Source organism: Macaca mulatta, chromosome 1 (assembly GCF_049350105.2).
Source record: "Macaca mulatta isolate MMU2019108-1 chromosome 1, T2T-MMU8v2.0, whole genome shotgun sequence".
Lineage (NCBI taxonomy): Eukaryota > Metazoa > Chordata > Mammalia > Primates > Cercopithecidae > Macaca > Macaca mulatta.
In genome coordinates, this window is record NC_133406.1 from 59468481 (window position 1) to 59487181 (window position 18701).

Genomic DNA, 18701 nt, shown 5'->3' on the forward strand with positions numbered 1-18701 from the left:
GAAACCAAGAATCAGACCCATGATCTAGATTTTTTTTTTATTTTTGGAGACAGAGTCTTGCTCTTTCATCTAGGCTGGAATGCAATGATGATATCAAAGCTCACTGCCACCTCAAACTCCTAGGCTTGTAGGCTCGAGTCATCCTCCCACTTGGGCTTCGGCATCCTGAGTAGCTAGGACTACACTTGTGTGCCACCACGCCTGGCTATCAGGGGAACCCGCCCCCGATAGTCAATGTGGGTTCTTTTCTATTTCCCTAAGCGTCGGCTGGTCTGAGAAATAAAGGTAAAGAGTACAAAAGAGAGAAATTTTAAAGCTGGGTGTCCAGGGGAGACATCACATGTCGGCAGGTTCCGTGATGCCCCCCTTAGCCATAAAACCAGCAAGTTTTTATTAGCGATTTTCACAAGGGGAGGGAGTGCACGAATAGGGTGTGGGTCACAGAGATCACATGCTTCACAAGGTAATAAAATATCACAAAGCAAATGGAGGCAGGAAGAGAGATCACAGGACCACCAGGCGAAATTAAAATTGCTAATGAAGTTTCGGGCACGCATTGTCATTGATAACATCTCATCAGGACACAGGGTTTGAGAGCAGATGACTGGTCTGACCAAAATTTATTAGGTGGGAATTTCCTCGTCCTAATAAGCCTGGGAGCGCCATGGGAGACTGGGGCTTATTTCATCCCTTTGTCTATGACCGTAAAAGACAGCTGCCCCCAAAGCAGCCATTTTAGAGGCCTACCCTTAGGGGCACATTCTCTTTCTCAGGGATGTTCCTTGCTGAGAAAAAGAATTCAGCGATATTTCTCCTATTTGCTTTTGAAAGAAGAGAAATATGGCTCTGTTCTGCCCGGCTCACCCGCAGTAAGAGTTTAATCTCCCTTGTTCCCTGAACATTGCTGTTATCCTGTTCTTTTTTCAAGGTGCCCAGATTTCATATTGTTCAAACACACATGCTCTACAAGCAATTTGTGCAATTAACGCAATCATCACAGGGTCCTGAGGCGACATACATCCTCCTCAGCTTATGAAGATAATGGAATTAAGAGATTAAAGACAGGCATAGGAAATCACAAGGGTATTGATTGGGGAAGTGATAAGTGTCCATGAAATCTTCACAATTTATGTTCAGAGATTGCAGTAAAGACAGGCGTAAGAAATTATAAAAGTATTAATTTGGGGAACTAATAAATGTCCATGAAATCTTCACAATTTATATTCTGCCATGGCTTCAGCCAGTCCCTCCATTCGGGGTCCCTGACTTCCCACAACATCTGGCCGATTTTCTTTTCTTTTCTTTTCTTTTTTTTTTTTTTTTTTGTAGAGACAGGGTCTCTCTTTGTTTTCAAGGCTGATCGCAAACTCCTGGCTTCAAGCTATCCTTCCACCTTGGCCTCCCAAAGTGTTGGGATTTTGTTGTCGTTTCTCTTCTGTGGGCAGGACCCAGAGTCCCAACTCTCATAAATCCATCTTTTTGCCCCTCTTTAGATGGCCATGCTGCTGAAACTTCAAGAAGCTGCCAACTACATTGAGTCTCCAGATCGAGAAACCATCCTGGACCCCAACCTCCAGGCAACACTTTAAGGGTTTGGCAATCACTGTCACCCCCGGACAGCAGAACGCTGGCATCAGCTATCTTAGCTCCTCCTCTCCCCTCTCCTCTTTCAGAGCACTGGCTCTCCAGCCCCAGGAGGAGAACAGGAGGGAGGAGGAGATGAAAGAGGAGGGACAGGTTCTTGGTGCTGTACCTTTGAAAACTTCCTAGTAAGGAATGGTGGGGTGGCGTTTGGGAGCTTGTGCCCCCTAAACACATATACTGGCCTCCTCTAATGACTTTGGGGAAAAGATGGTTCTGGGTCTTTCCCTTGACTTCTTGTTTCAATTACAAACTCCTGGGCTTTCTGGGTAGGGGTTCAGAAAACATCAAAACACTGCAGCAGTTCCTAAACGATTCTCACAAGCAACCCTGAAAGAGACAGTCATGTGAGGGGGATCTGGGGGAGGCAGGAAGCTCCCCAGATTTTCTCACAGACCCTTCCCAATTCCATCACCACTGCCAACAACTCCTCCCCCAGAGATCTGGCTGGAGCCCAGAAAAAGAAGCATGTGGTTTAAAAAATGTTTAAATCAATCTATAAAAGGTAAAAATGAAAAACAAAAACAAGCAAACAAACAAAAAACAATGGAAAAGATGAAGCTGGAGAGAGAGGAACCAGTTGCCAAGGTAGAAAGACAGCTGCCCGCTCCTGCCCTCTGGATGACATAGGGGACATCAACAAGACGGCTGCCAACCTGAGAAGTCACCAAACCACAAAAATAACCTTACAGCCTTCAGAGAAAGACTACCAGCTCTGTCTTTCTACCCTCTAATTTAACATGCATGGGAGTCAATAAACCCTACTTTTTTATTTTTGTTTTTTATTTTGTTTTCATTTTTTCTCCCATTTGCCTATTTATTTTTTTTCTTTTCCCTTTTTTTTTTCTTTTTCTTTTTCCATTTTTCCATTTCCTCACATATCCACGAGATGCTTGGGTTGCTTTTCCAGGGGCTAGTTTGGCTTTTCCAAGTGGGTTTTCTTTGGAGAATCTGACGCCATATAATTGGCATGACACCTGCCATGCCAATATCTTTGGCATCCATGGGGCTTATATGAGACATGAAGCATTGGCTCGAAAGTAGAGGGAGAAGAGGAACCCAGTTCCCTTGACTTCCCTTTTGAGAAAGCACATGTTCTGCTAGGTAGCTCAATTGCCAGCCTCTGTCATGAGAGGGTATAGCCTCATCTTGATAGAAGAGCTACTCTGAGCTTTATCATGGACCAGAGGAAAACCAGGAAATTGAAAACATTCCTCTGTCTTGTGGCCAGTTTGGCCTTTCACTGCACTATTCTGATGGTGCCTGACTGAATCAAAATATCCTAGCTGGCTCTTACTATTTTTCACAAGTAAGTATTCACATTTAAGAGACTGAATATCCATGTGAGATCATCCCAATCAGAATATAAGACTCAAGGAATTTGACTTGGTGGCCAATACCTGCCTTCCAAAGAGATCCTACCTTTGCAGATTTGCTCCTTTCCCATTGCCTCGAAGGTCTGGCAATCCCTGTTCTTTGATTTGACAAGTACTTACTGAGTACTCACTATGTACAAATCATTAGGTTAACACACACACACACACACACACACACACACACACAAGACTTGGGCCCTTAAGTTTACAGTCCAATAGGAAGTGTTAACCTCCATTAAGCTACACCTCCTTGTTATCTAGACCTTCGGGATCATCTAAGAAATGTAGCTGAAACCCAAGGAGCCAGCTAGAAAGAAGCTTTTGATTAGATGTACAATTCGTTGGGGACAGAAGATCTGGGATCAATTAAGATGGCACCTGAAGGACTGTGGAATCTTGTTTGTCAGGAGTGGGCAAGTCTACTTCCTGCCATTTCTGAAAGCCCTGTGGGACCAGCTTCCTGGCTGAGCTGCCTGGTAGGCTGAAGCTTCAGGACTCTGCAGATCAGGGATATGTGATGAGCACCGGCCTAAGTGTTTGCTCTTCAGATTCCTAAGTAGCACAAGACTTTATTAGAATCTATAGGCATACCAGCCTGGATCACTCTGTTCCACCCAACCGAGGAGTAGATGCATCTGAATCTTCATATCGGTATATTTTCATTTAGGTCCAAAAGATGGTCCAGGCTGCCCCTCACAAAAGCTTCTGCATTCACGTGGTAAGCTCCCAGGGATGACAGGGTTCTGTATGATGGAGACTATTATTGCTATTGCTGCTAATTCCATGAGCTGTGAAGATCCCTAACCAACTCAGCTGTAACATATGCAATTCTGTGGTGGGAAGAGGCTGTGTGTCCAAGGATGGTGCTGAAATCACTGCCTTAAGGTCTCTGCTGTGCAGAATGAGGAGGCCCCGGAGCTGGCTGTTCTAACTTAGAAGGAAGAGAAGACTGGATGGGCCTGCTTGGGATCTAGGTCTCTTCTAAACCCCTATCCTAAGCTCCAGTTCCATGGCAAGGCTCAGACTTCGCTTCACTCTATTTTCTGGTGCTGCCCAGCCAGTGCCTTCTGCCATGGATGTTACTGGCTACTTGAGAAAGGAGAGGGGAGAACCCCTTCTTTTGTTCCAACTGCCTCCAACCCTAAAGGGATTCTTGGCTCTCTGGTAACCATGGATACCACCGTGAATTTTATTTGGATCCTCAGCAGGTTGATTCTGGAGGCCTCATGCCATGACTTTTTATTTCTCTTCCTGGGATCCACCACCCTCTACTCTCAGCTGACTGCTGCGTTTAGCCCAGGTCTCCAATTGCTTTCCTCCAGAAAGTGTGTTCCCATCTAGTGAGGTGGTATTGAAGCCTTGGCTTTCCCTCTGGAGCCTGGGACCCTGTTTACAGTTGCACATCTGGGCCCCTCACTGTGGGGATCGATCATTCTCATGAAGGAATCATGGTTATGTGGCAACTGCAGAAGGCTGAGCCTCCTCATGGTGCTATAACCCCTTGGGACACTCATCCAGACTTCTCTGAAGCAGAAAACCTGAGCTCCCCACTCACTGCCCTAGAATTTATGGCAAGGAGCAAATCCACAGCATTCTCTCCCACCTATGTCCTGCTTCTTGGTTGAGCCTACTGGGATCCCTCAGAAAAGAAACACTGGGTCCCCAAGCTAAATTCTCAACCCCCAGGCACCTTCAGAAGAATCCAGCCTAATACTGGAATTTGTGCTATTATCTTCCTCTCCAGCCCCCCAACTCCATCCCTCACCACAGTTGGCTAGGAAATGACATGAGTTCAATATCTAATGTCAACCATTGGGGAGAGCCACAACTCCAGGAGAGGTTCCTGAGCTGAGTCCCTTAATTTCTGGATGAAGAAGATCAACAAGTTTTGTCCAATGTACTTGTTTCTCAGACCTTGCCTAGGCACTAAAAATAAAATACTAGGTCATTGGAGGCTAATTTGGGGCCTGATGTCTGTGTGTGTGTGTGTGTGTGTGTGTGTGTCTCCCTCTCTCACACACACAAGAGCAGTATACTGTTGCTGTTTCCTACCTTCTGAGGCTTCAAAGTATTTTTTAAAATCTATGCTTTGTGGCAGCTCTACGGTGCTTATCTCTGTCTTTGTGTCAATCCTTAAGTACCCATGTCTTTTTCATGTCTAACCATTGGGAAGGGAGAGGCTGGCAGGGAAGATGAATCTGCTACAAGTCCATGGGAAGACCCTACAATGAAATCCTTATTGGTTGGTATACTGTTTTGGTCTTGAATTGCCAACCTTCCAGCTGATCTATCCATACTACTTAAGTACTAAAGACAAAAATAGAGGGCTTTTTTTTCCTTCTTAATGTCTTGCCTTCTGGTTTTCCTGGTTTGCAAGACTAAGTGTACCTAATCTCACCATCTCTTCATTTCTAGCTCCCTAAAACAAGGGTCACACTACTCCAAGGGATAACCTCTTATAGTGGTCTGAGGAGTAACTATTTCCTAAAGTATTCTAAAAGAGAAGGAAGAGAGAAATGGTACCCTGCTGCTTCTCACAGACACCTCACATCCTCACTTGGGATGGCATTCACATAGAAATGCCGCATTTAGGTAAAATTTGCCTGACTGAAGGGGACTCAGTCCTCCAAATCAGGATCAAGGAGGTATCTACGTGAGACCTTAAGAACTCTTTATTGCCATTAGTTGGAGAGGGTGGGGGAATTGTCCTAATCGCACATCTAACACAGGGAATAAGTGCTGAAGTTACCCAGTAGTTGGAGGGAGTGGGGGAATTGTCCTAATCACACATCTAACACAGGGAATAAGTGCTGAAGTTACCCAGATCACCAAGTACGGCTCCTCATCATACTTTATTTTTGCTTTCCTTATTCCTTGGCACTGACTAAGCTAAAGTTAAGAAGCAGACTTCATAAGCCAACCCCTGTGGTGGGATGGGAAAATGGGCTTTTGCAGAGGGTTTATTAATAGAGATGGATTTACTACTCACAAGTTCTGGTTCATGGCTCCACTGAGAAGGCCATAGTAATAAAATGATCTTACGAACACTGTTCCCCAAAGGCCAAAGCCTGAAGATATTGTCCCTTATAATCCAATCAGCCTTATATTTTAATGAGTCCTGAATCAACCTGATTATGGATATATGGTGCCACCAACTTGACACTCCCCACTGCCTAGGGTAGGTACATGGGTGCATGTCTGCTCAGCCTAGCCTTGGAAGCGAGCACTGCCAGCCACAGATCCTGGGAAAGGTGGTAGTAACTTGGAAGATATTGTAGCCTTGAAGGTAGGATACCTATGAAAATGCCAAAGCTGCAGGGACACGAAGACAGTTGAAAATTCAACCTATGTGTACTAGATCCTTCCAGTTTGATGGTTTGGTCATTCTTCTTCATGATTATGCCATGGAGAATTTTCTGTGACAAGGGTGGTCATGGAAGTAAGTGAGTGATCCCCTGGTTTCTCATTCCTTAAAGCAGTGGTTCTCAAAGTATGGCACAAGATCAGCAGCATTTGGAAACTTGTTAGAAACAAAATTCTCAATCCCATCCAGATCTGCTGAATCAGAAACTCTAGTGAGAGGACCCAGCAATCCATATTTTAATAAACCCTCCTGGTGATTCCGATGCACACTAAATTCAACTATTTTAAAGGGAAAGCCCTTTAGAGTATCGGAGTTCCCACACCGAGAGGCTTTGGGGCCCAAAATAACAAGGTTCTAGGTTGTAATTCAGACTTTAACATTAATTTCAAAGTCACCTTTCTCATGCTTCCTTGTGTTTCTGTTTTTCCATTTATTTTAACAAAGAAAGGTATGTGTGCTTTTGGGTGGAAGTTAGGAGAATGTTTGCATCTTTCCTAGTTGAACACAACCTTCAGAGGAAAACCTTATGCCTCGGAAATTACTAGCTGGCACGCTAAGGGGCTTCAACAAGGAAAGCATTTGGAGGTCTCTTCCAGATTGCTCTTCTGCCGAATTATTTATATCTATTCTGAGCTGATTATGTAATAGGATGGAAAAAGTTAAAAAAAAAAAATCGAATTTGTATTTCCATGACGTGTTCTCCCAGTAACATCCCTCTCCTTTATTTGAGTTATAAAGGGCACTGCTGGGCCTGAGAACTGGGCCAGAACCTCCTTCTGTACGGCAGCTAACAGTGTAGGGCTCCAGTATCCCAGGAAGGCCCCTTATTCACACTTCACTCAGCTCATAGGAGAGTCTTGCATAATGAAGACACAGCCCTGGGCACTTCAGTCCTTGTGCTCCTCCTCTCTTTTCCCCATAGCAGGACCTGGATACGGAAATACTCAGCCAAGGTGATAGAATAAAATCATATTTTTTGTTGTTTTTTTGTTTGTTTTTGGGTTTTTTTTGGAGAAGGAGTCTTGCTTTGTCACCCAGGCTGAAGTCCAGTGGCACGATCTCGGCTCATTGCAACCTCCGCCTCCCAGGTTCAAGCGATTCTCCTGCCTCAGCCTCCTGAGTAGCTGGGATTACAGACGTGCACCATCATGCCCAGCTAATTTTTGTATTTTTAGTAGAGACGGAGTTTTGCCTTGTTGGCCAGGCTGGTCTCGATCTCCTGACCTCAGGTGATCCGCCTGCCTTAGCCTCCCAAAGTGCTGGGATTACAGGCATGAGCCACAGCACCCTGCCAAATAAGATCCTTTTTTAGAAAAATTTGAAAAAAGCTTCATATCTTTACAAACTCACAAAGTAGCTGATTGGGCCATGGGGGAGATGAGGCTTTTTAGAACTGGTTTTGTTTCAAGTTTGTCAATTTTCCGTGTGTGAGAACTTGGGCAGAGCACAAAGAAACATACAGTGCTAGTAATAGGTCTCCTGAGCTCTGGAACTGTTTGGAGGAGGACTAAAGCGCGGGGGAGCTGAGTACAAAATAATTCCACTAAAATCACCTCCTCAGTCCCCAGAAGGCTGATGGTGGATCCTCTGGCCGTCTCCTGTGGGTTCTTCCTGCTCCTCTGCCATTTCTCTATGCCTGAAGACACGAAGATGATATATCAAGGCAGAGCTCCCATATCGCAGCCAGTCCCTGGGCCACTGCTGTGCAGTGGCTCCCACTTTCTAATGCTTTTTTGTTTTTGCTTTTTCTAACAAAACAATCTTTTTTTAAAATGAATTCCAACCCCTGCTAGCCTCCTTCCCCGCCTCCATACTGTTTTAGGCAGCACCGTTTATGTGACAGAGTCTGTGTTTCTCAAATGCATGGTGTTCCTCAGGTGGAGAGTGGGCAGAAGTTTTTGCAACACTTTTTTTTAAGTTATTGGGTGCAAAATCCCAGACCAGGATATGTGTATGTCTGTGTATTTATGTTTTTTCTTATTTGACCCTCCCCTCTTTCAACCTTCCCCCTTTTATATCTAATGTAGAAAAAGCGAAACTGAATCTGGAAAGCAAATTGTTGTATATAGTTGCGGTAACAATCATGAAGAGAGAGCTGGGCTGTCCCCTTAGTAATTCATTTTAGATAACACATTATTTAAAAATAAAATTCATGCCAGAGCCAGCTGAAGAGGCCTTCCTTCATCACCACTGAGGCCACCCCCATCTGGGCCCTCTGTCCTTCTGGCATGTCTCCTCCCAGCAAGATTCATCTGTTCAATGCCATTTGCGTTTCAATAAAGTTATCTCCTGTATTGTCCACTGGTTCTCTAGCTCCCTCTCTGCCTGGTTTCTGTCTCCATTTATCTTGTGGCCCATTCCTTGATTGGCAAGGCCAGACTGCTTGTGGTCATTTGCCTAAACCAGAAGTAACCGGAAATCCTAAGCTAGAGTCTCCTGACTCCCTTGGTTGGGGGTGGGAGGAACCCCTGCTCACACATTATGGACATAGAATCCTTCACCAGAACTGAAAACATCCAGCCCAAACGTCAAGGCTCTGGAGTCCTCCATCTGGGTTGCTGCACTGTTTGAAAACATACCACCCTCTGGACTTTGCTAAATGTTCTTCTTGGGGTAAAAGTGAACTGACCTATTAGAAGCTGTTGTAATCAAGTTCAGCTTCTCTTGGCCACTTCAAGAAGGTAAATAAGTCTTACTATTCCCCATCGCAGAAGTGAAGGGTCCAAGAAGCAATCTTTTCCCTATGAAATTGTAGTAACATAACTCATCTGTGCCCTCTTAACATGGGAGGTGAGAAGTGTGTTGAGAACTCTCTTCAAGCCAGTTGCAGTGGGTGCACCTATAGTTCTAGCTACTATGGAGGCTGAGGTGGGAAGATCACCTATCCAGCCTGGGCAACAAAGCAAGACACCCACCCCCCCCGCAACTCAAAAACAAATAAATAAATAATTGAGAAAGCCTTCTGAAATAATCTTCTGATGAGATGACTTAATCCCTGATTGTTACCAGTCTAGCATCCACAGTCTTGGAAGTGACCTAGGAATTGGTAACTGGTTTCCTTTGCCATGTGAGAATGAATTCACTTGATAAGCGTTCCTGGGAACCATTTTGAAGGCACATAACCTGAACAGCTCACCAAAAGATACCTGTTCCTGTTTGCTCTAGACCCTCCCATTCCAATGACATTCTATCCTTTCTGCCACTACATGCTTGCCACTCTGCCCTGAATTTTCTTTTTTAATTTTAATTTTTTTAATAGACAGAGTCTTTATATACTTGCCCAGACAGGAATGCAGTAGCTATTCACAGGCGTGATGACAACACACACTACAGCCTGGAACTCCTGGGCTCAAGTGATCCTCCTGCCTTGGCTTACATCTTGCTTTTTTTTTCTTTTTTTCTGAGACAAGATGTCACTCTGTTGCCCAGGCTGGAGTGCAGTGCACAATCACTGCTCACTGCAGCCTCCTCCTCCTGGGCTCAAGTGATCTTCCCAACTCCACCTCCCGAATAGCCGGGACTATAGGGCCCACGCCACCACGCCTGGGCAATTTTTGTATTTTTTGTAGAGACGAAGTCTCGCTATATTGCCCAGGCTGTTCTCGAACTCCTGGGCTCAAGCAATCCTCCTGCCTCGGCCTCCCAAAGTGCTAGGATTAGAGGCGTGAGCCACTGCGCCTGGCCACATCCCGCATTTTTAACGCCTCTCTGGAGCGCTCATCCTCTCCACCTGCTCCACTATTTAGGAGCGGCTCTGCAACGTGGGCCATTTCCTACGACCAGTCGCTGACAACCGTATCATCAAACTGCTCTTGTTCTCGCACGCTTAAATGTCCAGCCATAACTTCTCAGGGGAAAAAAATGTATACATTTTCAACAAATAGGATTCATTCTCACATAGTCACATACAGCACTCACTCTGGAGGAAACTCCCTTCCACATGCCTGTGTCTCCCCTGCCCAGCCACTTCCCAGCTTTTTTTTTTTTTTTTTTTTTTTTTTGAGACGGAGTCTAGCTCTGTCGCCCAGGCTGGAGTGCAGTGGCCGGATCTCAGCTCACTGCAAGCTCCGCCTCCCGGGTTCACGCCATTCTCCTGCCTCAGCCTCCCGGTAGCTGGGACTACAGGCGCCCGCCACCTCGCCCGGCTAGTTTTTTGTATTTTTTTTTAGTAGAGACGGGGTTTCACTGTGTTAGCCAGGATGGTCTCGATCTCCTGACCTCGTGATCCGCCCGTCTCGGCCTCCCAAAGTGCTGGGATTACAGGCTTGAGCCACCGCGCCCGGCCACACTTCCCAGCTTTGAGGTTGGGCTCATCTACGCTGGAAAACCAAGGGACTGGGCCGTTGTTTTCCCACTTCCACTTCCTAGTTTGCTTTAGTTTATTTCCCCCCCTCTTTGGATTCCTGAGGCTAAGATGAAGAGAGTCACTTGAGCCAACTTTTTTTCAGTGTTTGGAGGGAAAAGATTGCGGTTTAAAATAGGAGCTATTTGTGACCCAGACCCCTCTCCTTAAAGCCCTCTACATCCATTCCCATCCCGCCTCCTCTCTCCTAACACCTGAAAGATGCATGAATATAAAGTCATATATCATGAACTGTATTCCAAATGAGATTTCTAACTTACTGTGCAACTTTAGGAAAGCCCCTTAACCTGTCTGGGGCTCAGTTTTCACGTAAATCCAGTGATCCTTGCAGAGAAAGGTGTAGTTCTCGTTCAGGCAGCAGGAGGCGCTGTCTCTGGAGGCTTAGATTCATTCCCCGCCCTCCGCCCGCTCCCGCCCGCCTCTGGTGCGCAGGCGCGGCTTCGCGGATTGGCCGCGCGCAGGGGCCGTCATTCGGTGGCGGGTCCCGGCCGCGGGGCTGGCGGGCTGAGGGGAGAAAAGATGGCGGCGGCGGCGGCAGCTGGTGCGGCCTCCGGGCTGCCGGGTCCAGTGGCACAAGGATTGAAGGAGGCGTTAGTGGATACGCTCACCGGGATCCTATCCCCAGTACAGGAGGTGCGGGCGGCTGCTGAAGAACAGATTAAGGTGCTGGAGGTGACGGAGGGTGAGTGAGGCGGGACCGTCACGAGGATGGCTCAGCCGCACAATCCGCTGACCGCAGCTCCGTACCGGCAAGGGACATGGGGAGCCTGAGCCAGTTGGAGATCTGGGCGCCGAGAAGTGGAGCAGGAAGCGAGAGGTTGATGTCGCTGGTGGTTGTGAAAGTCCCAGAGAGGAGAGGCGCGCCTGAAGGATAGGGTCGGGGGAGGTGGAGCCTGGGAATGGGGGAGGGAGGGTGGGGACTTGAAAAGATAGATGGAGCCTAGAATCTGCAGGGAACGGAGATGGAGCTAGACTTGGTGCTGTTGGAGGAAGTAGCACGGTCGAGGAAATATTTTCTGAGTCTAGGACCAAGGTATTTTGCTGTTCTCTTCACCAGCTCGATTGTACTGGGATAAGAGTAGGGGGAGCTATTAGTAGAAGTGGTGAAGGGTAGGGCCTCGAGAAGGCGGCTATCAAAGCTTAATGTCATCAAACAAGTTTCTGCCTTTGAGTTATAAACCTAGCTGGTTGGTTGTACTCTTCATGTTTTCCCAGAAATTAAATGCATATGCGACTGCTTCACTGTCCTGACCGTACTTCCGTTTATTTTAAAAATAATTTGCCCTTATTAAATACCTTTGTGCATTTCTATTTGGAGGAACCGATCCGCCTTTGTTTTTGATTCTTTGTCTCCATCCTCTATTGTGTGCTTTAAAGTGATGGAGAAGAAAATAAACTGTTGGTTCGAGATTTCCTATCAATTTCCTGCCGAGTGAGCCTTTCACCAGGTCCAGTGTAGCTACCACAAAGAACAATTTAATCTGGAAACAGGAGGAAAAATCTTCTTGGTCTTTGTGTAAGAAATATATCTCGTCAGAGCTTCAGTGGAACTCCAAATCCTCAGAATCTCCCAACTCAGGAATATTTCCACTACCACTTAAATACCACGTCAGAGATATGGGAAATTGTCCCATCACTGACATCCATCACATTCAGAACCTTGAGTTAATTCTCCTACTGGACGTATTTTTATTGAAAAGAATTTAGAACAAATCGCTCTTAAATTTAGTTTACATTCTCTCACAGTATGAAAGAGCTGTTGAAAACAAATTTTCTTCTGTTGGAAATATGTTGAGATTTGGGATCTAACAGGCTAAGGACCATTTTGAAGGCCCAGTTGTAATTGTCATTGTTTTATAAAATATCAGATCTACAAGAGGAGAAACCACTGCTTAGGAGAAAGCTGTTTGAGAACCATGTGTAAACTAAAAGAGTTTTTATCGGCTTCTAAGTAACATTCCTTTATGCACATTAATGTCTGTCTCCTTTGAGTATGAGGAAGGAAGAGTGGCAAAGCAAAGGAACCTCATCACATTCAAGTTACCACCTGAATAAAACTGAGAGTCTGGTGCAAATTCATCCTAACTAAACCTTCCCTGAGTGGTACCCAGTACTCCTGGTGCTCCAAATACATGTCTGGCACCTTTGTATGAAAGGTGGACCTTGACTTGTATTTAAACTGTCTTACAGCAACTCCACTTTTGCTCTGATCTTTTCAACTTCAGCCAAATGCCATGGTCTCATCTAGGCAAAGTCAGTTATAAAGTTCTCGAGGTCTTTTTTGAAACTCTGATTCCTCGCTGTATTCATCTTTTTTTTTCCTTGAGACTGGGTCTTACTCTATCGTGTAGACTTTGGTGCAGTGATGCCATCATGGCTCACTGCAGCCTCAAACTTCTGGACTCAAGCAATCCTCCCACCGAGGCCTCCCAAAGTGCTGGGATTACAGGCCTGAGCCACCACACCTGGCTTTTTTTTTTGAGCCTTTAAGGGAAAAATTAAATTTCAAAAGTACAGAATTTTGATCTAAGTCACTGATGAGAATTGATCGACCGACCCCCATAACTTACTGGTAATGTGTTGTTGGGCAGACTGTGAGAATGAAAAGTGTGGAAAGACATTGATGCAGTGACCTGATATTGGTCGTCTAGTAATAAAGCATATGACTCAGGTTTTGGATGTGGTTAGAGGGTTGGATCAGTCTCTGGAGTTTAGTGCAGTGCTTTGGACCCTGTGGAGGCTGCTTGTGTCTTTTAAGTAGTCTGGCTCCTTATGTTTATCAAAAATACTATATAGAGATTTACCCACTTCTGTACCTGTTTTTAGGTGGAGAATAGTGGTCCATTCCTCAGATGCAGTCTGCTTTCTTCCTCTTGTGGCCTTTAACAAGTTATCTTTGACATTGGGTTCAGAGTACCTCCCAGCTTACTCTCTGTCTGAATCTCTCAGGTTTTTTCTGAACATGGTGCAATATAGTAGCTTCTTGTTCACCACCCTCAACCCTTCTTTGCATGAAAACATAGCACCCAGCTTTCCAGCCGGGATTTAGCCAACTATCTGGCCTGATGAAACTGGCAGGACATTGTTCCTCCTATTAGAATGCCCTACAGAGCAAGATGAGCCATTCTTGCAAACAAATGGAGAAACTACTTTCCACTCCTTTGGTGTTGCTTCACATTTTAGTGTTTTTTGGTTTTGTTGTTGTTACTGTTTTGAGACGGAGTCTCACTCTGTCACCCAGGCTGGAGTGCAGTGGTGCAACCTCAGCTTACCACAACCTCCACCTCCTGGGTTCAAGCGATTCTCCTGCCTTAGCCTCCCAAGTAGCTGGGATTACAGGCACTTGCCACCACGCTTGGCTGATTTTTGTATTTTTAGTAGAGACGAGGTTTCACCATGTTGGCCAGGCTCTCTCGAACTCCTGACCTCAGGTGATCCACCTGCCTCAGCCTCCCAAAGTGCTGGGATTATATCCGTGAGCCACTGTACCCAGCCCACATTTTAGTTTTATCCTAGTAGAAGGAACCTTTTTTCCGGTTCTAGGAAACAACTTTTTTTTTTCTTTGAGACAGAGTTTCACTCTGTGGCCCAGGCTGGAGTGCCGTGGCATGATCTCTGCTCACTATAACCTCTACCTCCCAGGGTCAAGCGATTCTCATGCCTCAGCCTCCCAAGTAGCTGGGATTATAGGCGTGCACTACCATGCCTAGCTAATTTTTGTATTTTTAGTAGAGGCGGGGTTTAGCCATGTTGCCCAGGCTGGTCTTGAACTCCTGAGCTCAAGCAGTCTGCCCACCTCGGCCTCCCAAAGTGCTGAGATTACAGGCGTGAACCAACCTGCCAGGCCGGAAACACTCTTAAGACTTGAAGTTAATGAGAAATGTGGGATTTGGTGTCTTTTGTGTTCTGGTAATCTTTTGATCCTTTTTTGGTTCCACGGGGCCCAGAATCAGGTGACAACCAGATTTAGTCCCTCTGTCTTCTCAAATAACCGCACTGTCTTTATGAGCTGTTTATTAGTCCATCACATAGGAGACTGATCCCACATGGTCCTTAAGATTAACAGGTCTGTTCCCTTTGCCAAAAAGATTTGTTACCTTCCTTGGCTACTAGGTGATGATCCCTAGTCTTGAAGATTAAACGGAAGAATCTCTAATTTGTGGGGAAGGGGCACAGGTCAATTGTCAACTCCCTGTTAAAAGGACAGGCAAGAGAAGTTGACATGCTGTGACCAAATTGTACTATGGATGAGATTTTAAGAAGCAGTTATCTTAGAAAATAAAGGTTGTTGGAGCCTAGAGTAGTCTTGATCATTTAGTGTACCAGCTGATATTTTCTGATAAATGAATTGCCTATAATTAATTATCACATTTTCCAGAATGGGCACCTGTTCTCTTAAGCCAAGGATGTGTGTGTATGTGAGAGATCCACTTGATTCATGTAGTGTGTCAATCTGAAAAGGATAAGAGGTAACTTCATCAGCCTGGTGTCCTGGAATGATTTTTTTTTTTTTTTTTTTTTGAGACGGAGTCTCGCTCTGTCACCCAGGCTGGAGTGCATTGGCACGATCTCAGCTCACTGAAACCTCCAGCTCCTAGGTTCAAGTGATTCTCCTGCCTAAGCCTCCCAAGTAGCTGAGATTATAGGCATGTACCACCATGCCAGGCTAATTTTTGTATTTTTAGTAGAGATGGACTTTTGCCATGTTAGCCAGGCTGGTCTCGAACTCCTGACCTCAGGTGATCCACCCACCTTGCCCTCCCAAAGTGCTAGAATTACAGGTGTGAGCCACTGTGCCCTGCCGGAATGATTTTCTTGAGCACCTGTGCTTGCTATTTTTGCTAGTCACTTGGAATCTGGAAGAAACCCAGCAAACTTCTCTGAATATTTAAAGTCTATTTAACAGGGCTGATTAGATAAGGAGATGATGTCAGTAACCACCTTCATCAGATAGCACTCCCATCCTGAATTGAGGAGAACATTGCTTGAAAGTTTGGAAGTTATTATGATGTACAGTATTCTGCAGGTAATTGTTAACCTATCATTTTTATTTTTTTCTTTCTTTCTTTTTTTTTTTTTTTAAAGATACAGAGTTTTGCTTTGTCACCCAGGCTAGAGTGCAATGGTGTGATCATAGCTTACTGTAGAATCTAACTCCTGAGCTCACACAATCCTCCTACCTCAGCCTCCCAAGTGGCTGTGACTACAAGCACATGCCCATACTTGGCTGATTTTTTAAATTTTTGTCTGGAGATGGGGTTCTTGCTGTGTTGACCAGGCTGGTCTTGAACTCCTGCCCTCAAATGATCCTCCCAAAGTGCTGTGATTATAGGCGTGAGCAACCACAACTGGCCCCTTTCATTTTTCTTAGGAGGATTGAGATGTTGAGTTTCATCAGGTTTGTAGGAAATTTACTTCTACCTAAATACGGTAAAACATTTGTTTTAAAAAGTTTTTTTATTCGTTAGAGACTTTTTTCTTTTTTCTTTTTTTTTGTTCCACTGCTAAGAGTCTAAAGCATGCTCTCTAATTCTGTTTTGTTTAATAGGAAGGTTCATATTAAGCACTTTACGAACATAGTAGTTAAAAAGACTGGAGAGGTTATGAACCACCGAAGACCTCTTACGTCAAAGTCTCATATTCTGTACTCAGCTTCATCAACTCTTTCTTTTGTTTTTGTCTGACTTACGGTGAGATAATGAGAATTACCATCTTTTGAGAAAGTCAGTCTTTTATTTTTGGTGTATTTGTGCTTTTTTTTTTTATATCTTAGAATGAAGTTCTTTCCCTCTTTTTCTTCTTCTTTATCTACTTTGCCTCTAAGAATGGCATTACCCAAGTGGTGGAATTGGTTGCTTTCATTCAGAACCTTTAACTCTTCGTGCCAGCATGCACAGACTTTCTTACATAACTAGATTTAAACCCTAGGTCATTTTCTTCTTTACTTCTTTTTTGCCTATTACAAATGACAACATTTCCTCTATCATTTGGCCTTGTCTAGTTAGTTCCCGGTAGATAAGTCACAGAGAATACATTTTTCTTCCCTTCTACCACCATTATGTTGAACAGGGGAGGGGGGGATATTATCTCTCCCTCACCTTTCCTGGCATTCAGATGCTGCCTAGATATCTGTATTGATTTCTCCATCTTAGATGCCTAGAGAGATGATCCTGCTGGCTGGAAGTTTGCTTTCTGGTTCTCATGGGCACTTTTCTGGCTCTTTTGCAGTATAGCGTAAGCACTGTCCACCTGCGAAGGGCGCCCCTCAAGGATCCAGACGCACTCCTGGGCATGTGGCGGGCACTGAGCCGAGCGGAAGGCGGCCACGCTCGGAAAAAGGCCAGTGGTGGAGTTTTCTTTTTCCTTTCAGCTGTGGTTTTGTGGTGCTTACCAACCCCCATTGAGAAATAGGGAGCTTGTCCAGGGGTCTACTCAAAACCCCATCCTTCTCCAACAATCCCTGTTCACAATTGTCAGTAGTTGACTGTCAAAGTACTGCCAAGTCTTGTCTCTCTAGGAGACCCTTCAGACCAATAAGTGTGTATTTCGTAACTGATCCTTTATCCTCCATGCCTTCCTTTGGATTTTCCCTTCTAAACCAAGTTTTAGATAGATAATGTTTTTGCCACATGCGGTGATAAGAGAGAAAAGGGAGCAAGGATAACGAGAGGGAAGCAAAAGACTAAAAGAGAATGAGACTAGAGAATGAAAGAGGGCAAAGAGGATTTCTTAGAAGGGAAGTCAAATGATGCCATTTTGGATAGATGTAAAGGTATAATTGAGGAGAATCTAGAGTCAGGGTGAAAACCCAGATTAACAGAATGAACTGTCCTTATTTCACCGTGAGAAAGGGAACTAGAGAAATTAAATTTCCTAACAAAAATAGCTTTAGAAAGCAACTTCATATAGCCCTCTTGGCAGTGTTGCCCTTTGGCTCAACTTCAATCTTAGTTTAATCTTAAACAGTCTTTTCCAAGCAAAGCAAAATAAAGTGGATATGTGTGTCTGTGTTTCTTATATTCTCCCTGCCTTTATTATCCCAGAGTAAGTTATTAGGCTATTCTTTCTCTCGTAAATATATATGTGTATATGTATATTTTTTTTTATTTTTTATTTTTATTTTTTTTATTTTTTGAGATGGAGTCTCACTCTGTCGCCCAGGCTGGAGTGCAGTGGCACAAACTCGGCTCACTGCAAGCTCCACCTCCCGGGTTCACGCCATTCTGTCTCAGCCTCCCAAGTAGCTGGGACTACAGGCGCCCGCCACACGCCTGGCTAATTTTTTGTATTTTTAGTAGAGACGGGGCTTCACCGTGTTAGCCAGGATGGTCTCAATCTCCTGACCTCATGATCTGCCAACCTCGGCCTCCCAGAGTGCTGGGATTACAGGCGTGAGCCACTGCGCCCGGCCTCTTTCTCATATTTTTAAAGACATTATGTTAAAGACACCAATCAGTAAAACCAGAAGTCCCCCAACGCGCACACACAGACACACACACACAAGTACTTTTTTTTAACAGATATACTTAGTTGTATTTCAAAAAATATTGTATCTCTGTTAAGTGAAAAATGTCTAAGTAGGGTTTTGCTACTTAACAGAAACCAATGGATAGGCGCAAATGTGTTAATCAGATTTAAAGTAAGGCAGAGAGCTTTAGGACTATTTTCTAGCTTTTCCTTCTTTGCATTAGTTTGTTTCTTAGTTTGTTTTTTGAGACAAGATCTCGCTCTGTCATCCAGGCTGGAGTGCAGTGGTATGATCATAGCTCACTGCAGCCTCAAACTCCTGGGCTCAAGTGATCCTTCCATGTTAGCCTCCTGAGTAGCTGGGACTACAGGTGCACATCACCACACCCAGCTAATTTTGCATCAGTTTTATAGCACAGAGTTTACCATCAACATCATACTCCTTGGAAGCATTTATATAGCTTTTAAGTAAACTAACGTTTTATGGGTA

At 44.8% G+C, this 18701-nt stretch overlaps 2 protein-coding genes and 1 long non-coding RNA gene across 22 annotated transcripts in view; 2 read left to right on the forward strand and 1 right to left on the reverse strand.

Annotated features, from left to right (window-relative positions):
* The window catches only part of NAV1 (neuron navigator 1), a 280821-nt gene extending 275845 nt beyond the window's left edge, over positions 1-4976 (forward strand). For all 8 annotated transcript variants that reach the window (XM_015120319.3, XM_028852000.2, XM_078002577.1 and 5 more), the window contains one exon: positions 1494-4976. In XM_015120319.3, the coding sequence (XP_014975805.3) occupies positions 1494-1589 (96 nt within the window). In that variant the 3' untranslated portion in view covers positions 1590-4976. The remainder of the gene's footprint in view (positions 1-1493) is intronic.
* Positions 1-11610, reverse strand: part of LOC144341046 (uncharacterized) — a 39196-nt gene extending 27586 nt beyond the window's left edge. The window contains exon 1 of the long non-coding RNA XR_013417610.1: positions 11005-11610. This is a non-coding gene — a long non-coding RNA (uncharacterized LOC144341046). The remainder of the gene's footprint in view (positions 1-11004) is intronic.
* The window catches only part of IPO9 (importin 9), a 52452-nt gene continuing 44961 nt past the window's right edge, over positions 11211-18701 (forward strand). For 4 of the 13 annotated variants that reach the window (XM_078002592.1, XM_001108417.5, XM_078002588.1 and 1 more), the window contains exon 1: positions 11211-11426. In XM_078002592.1, the coding sequence (XP_077858718.1) occupies positions 11264-11426 (163 nt within the window). In that variant the 5' untranslated portion in view covers positions 11211-11263. Of the gene's footprint in view, positions 11427-16972; positions 17084-18701 lie in introns of all 13 variants that reach the window. The other 9 variants (XM_078002604.1, XM_078002593.1, XM_078002613.1 and 6 more) reach the window with 5 other exon arrangements.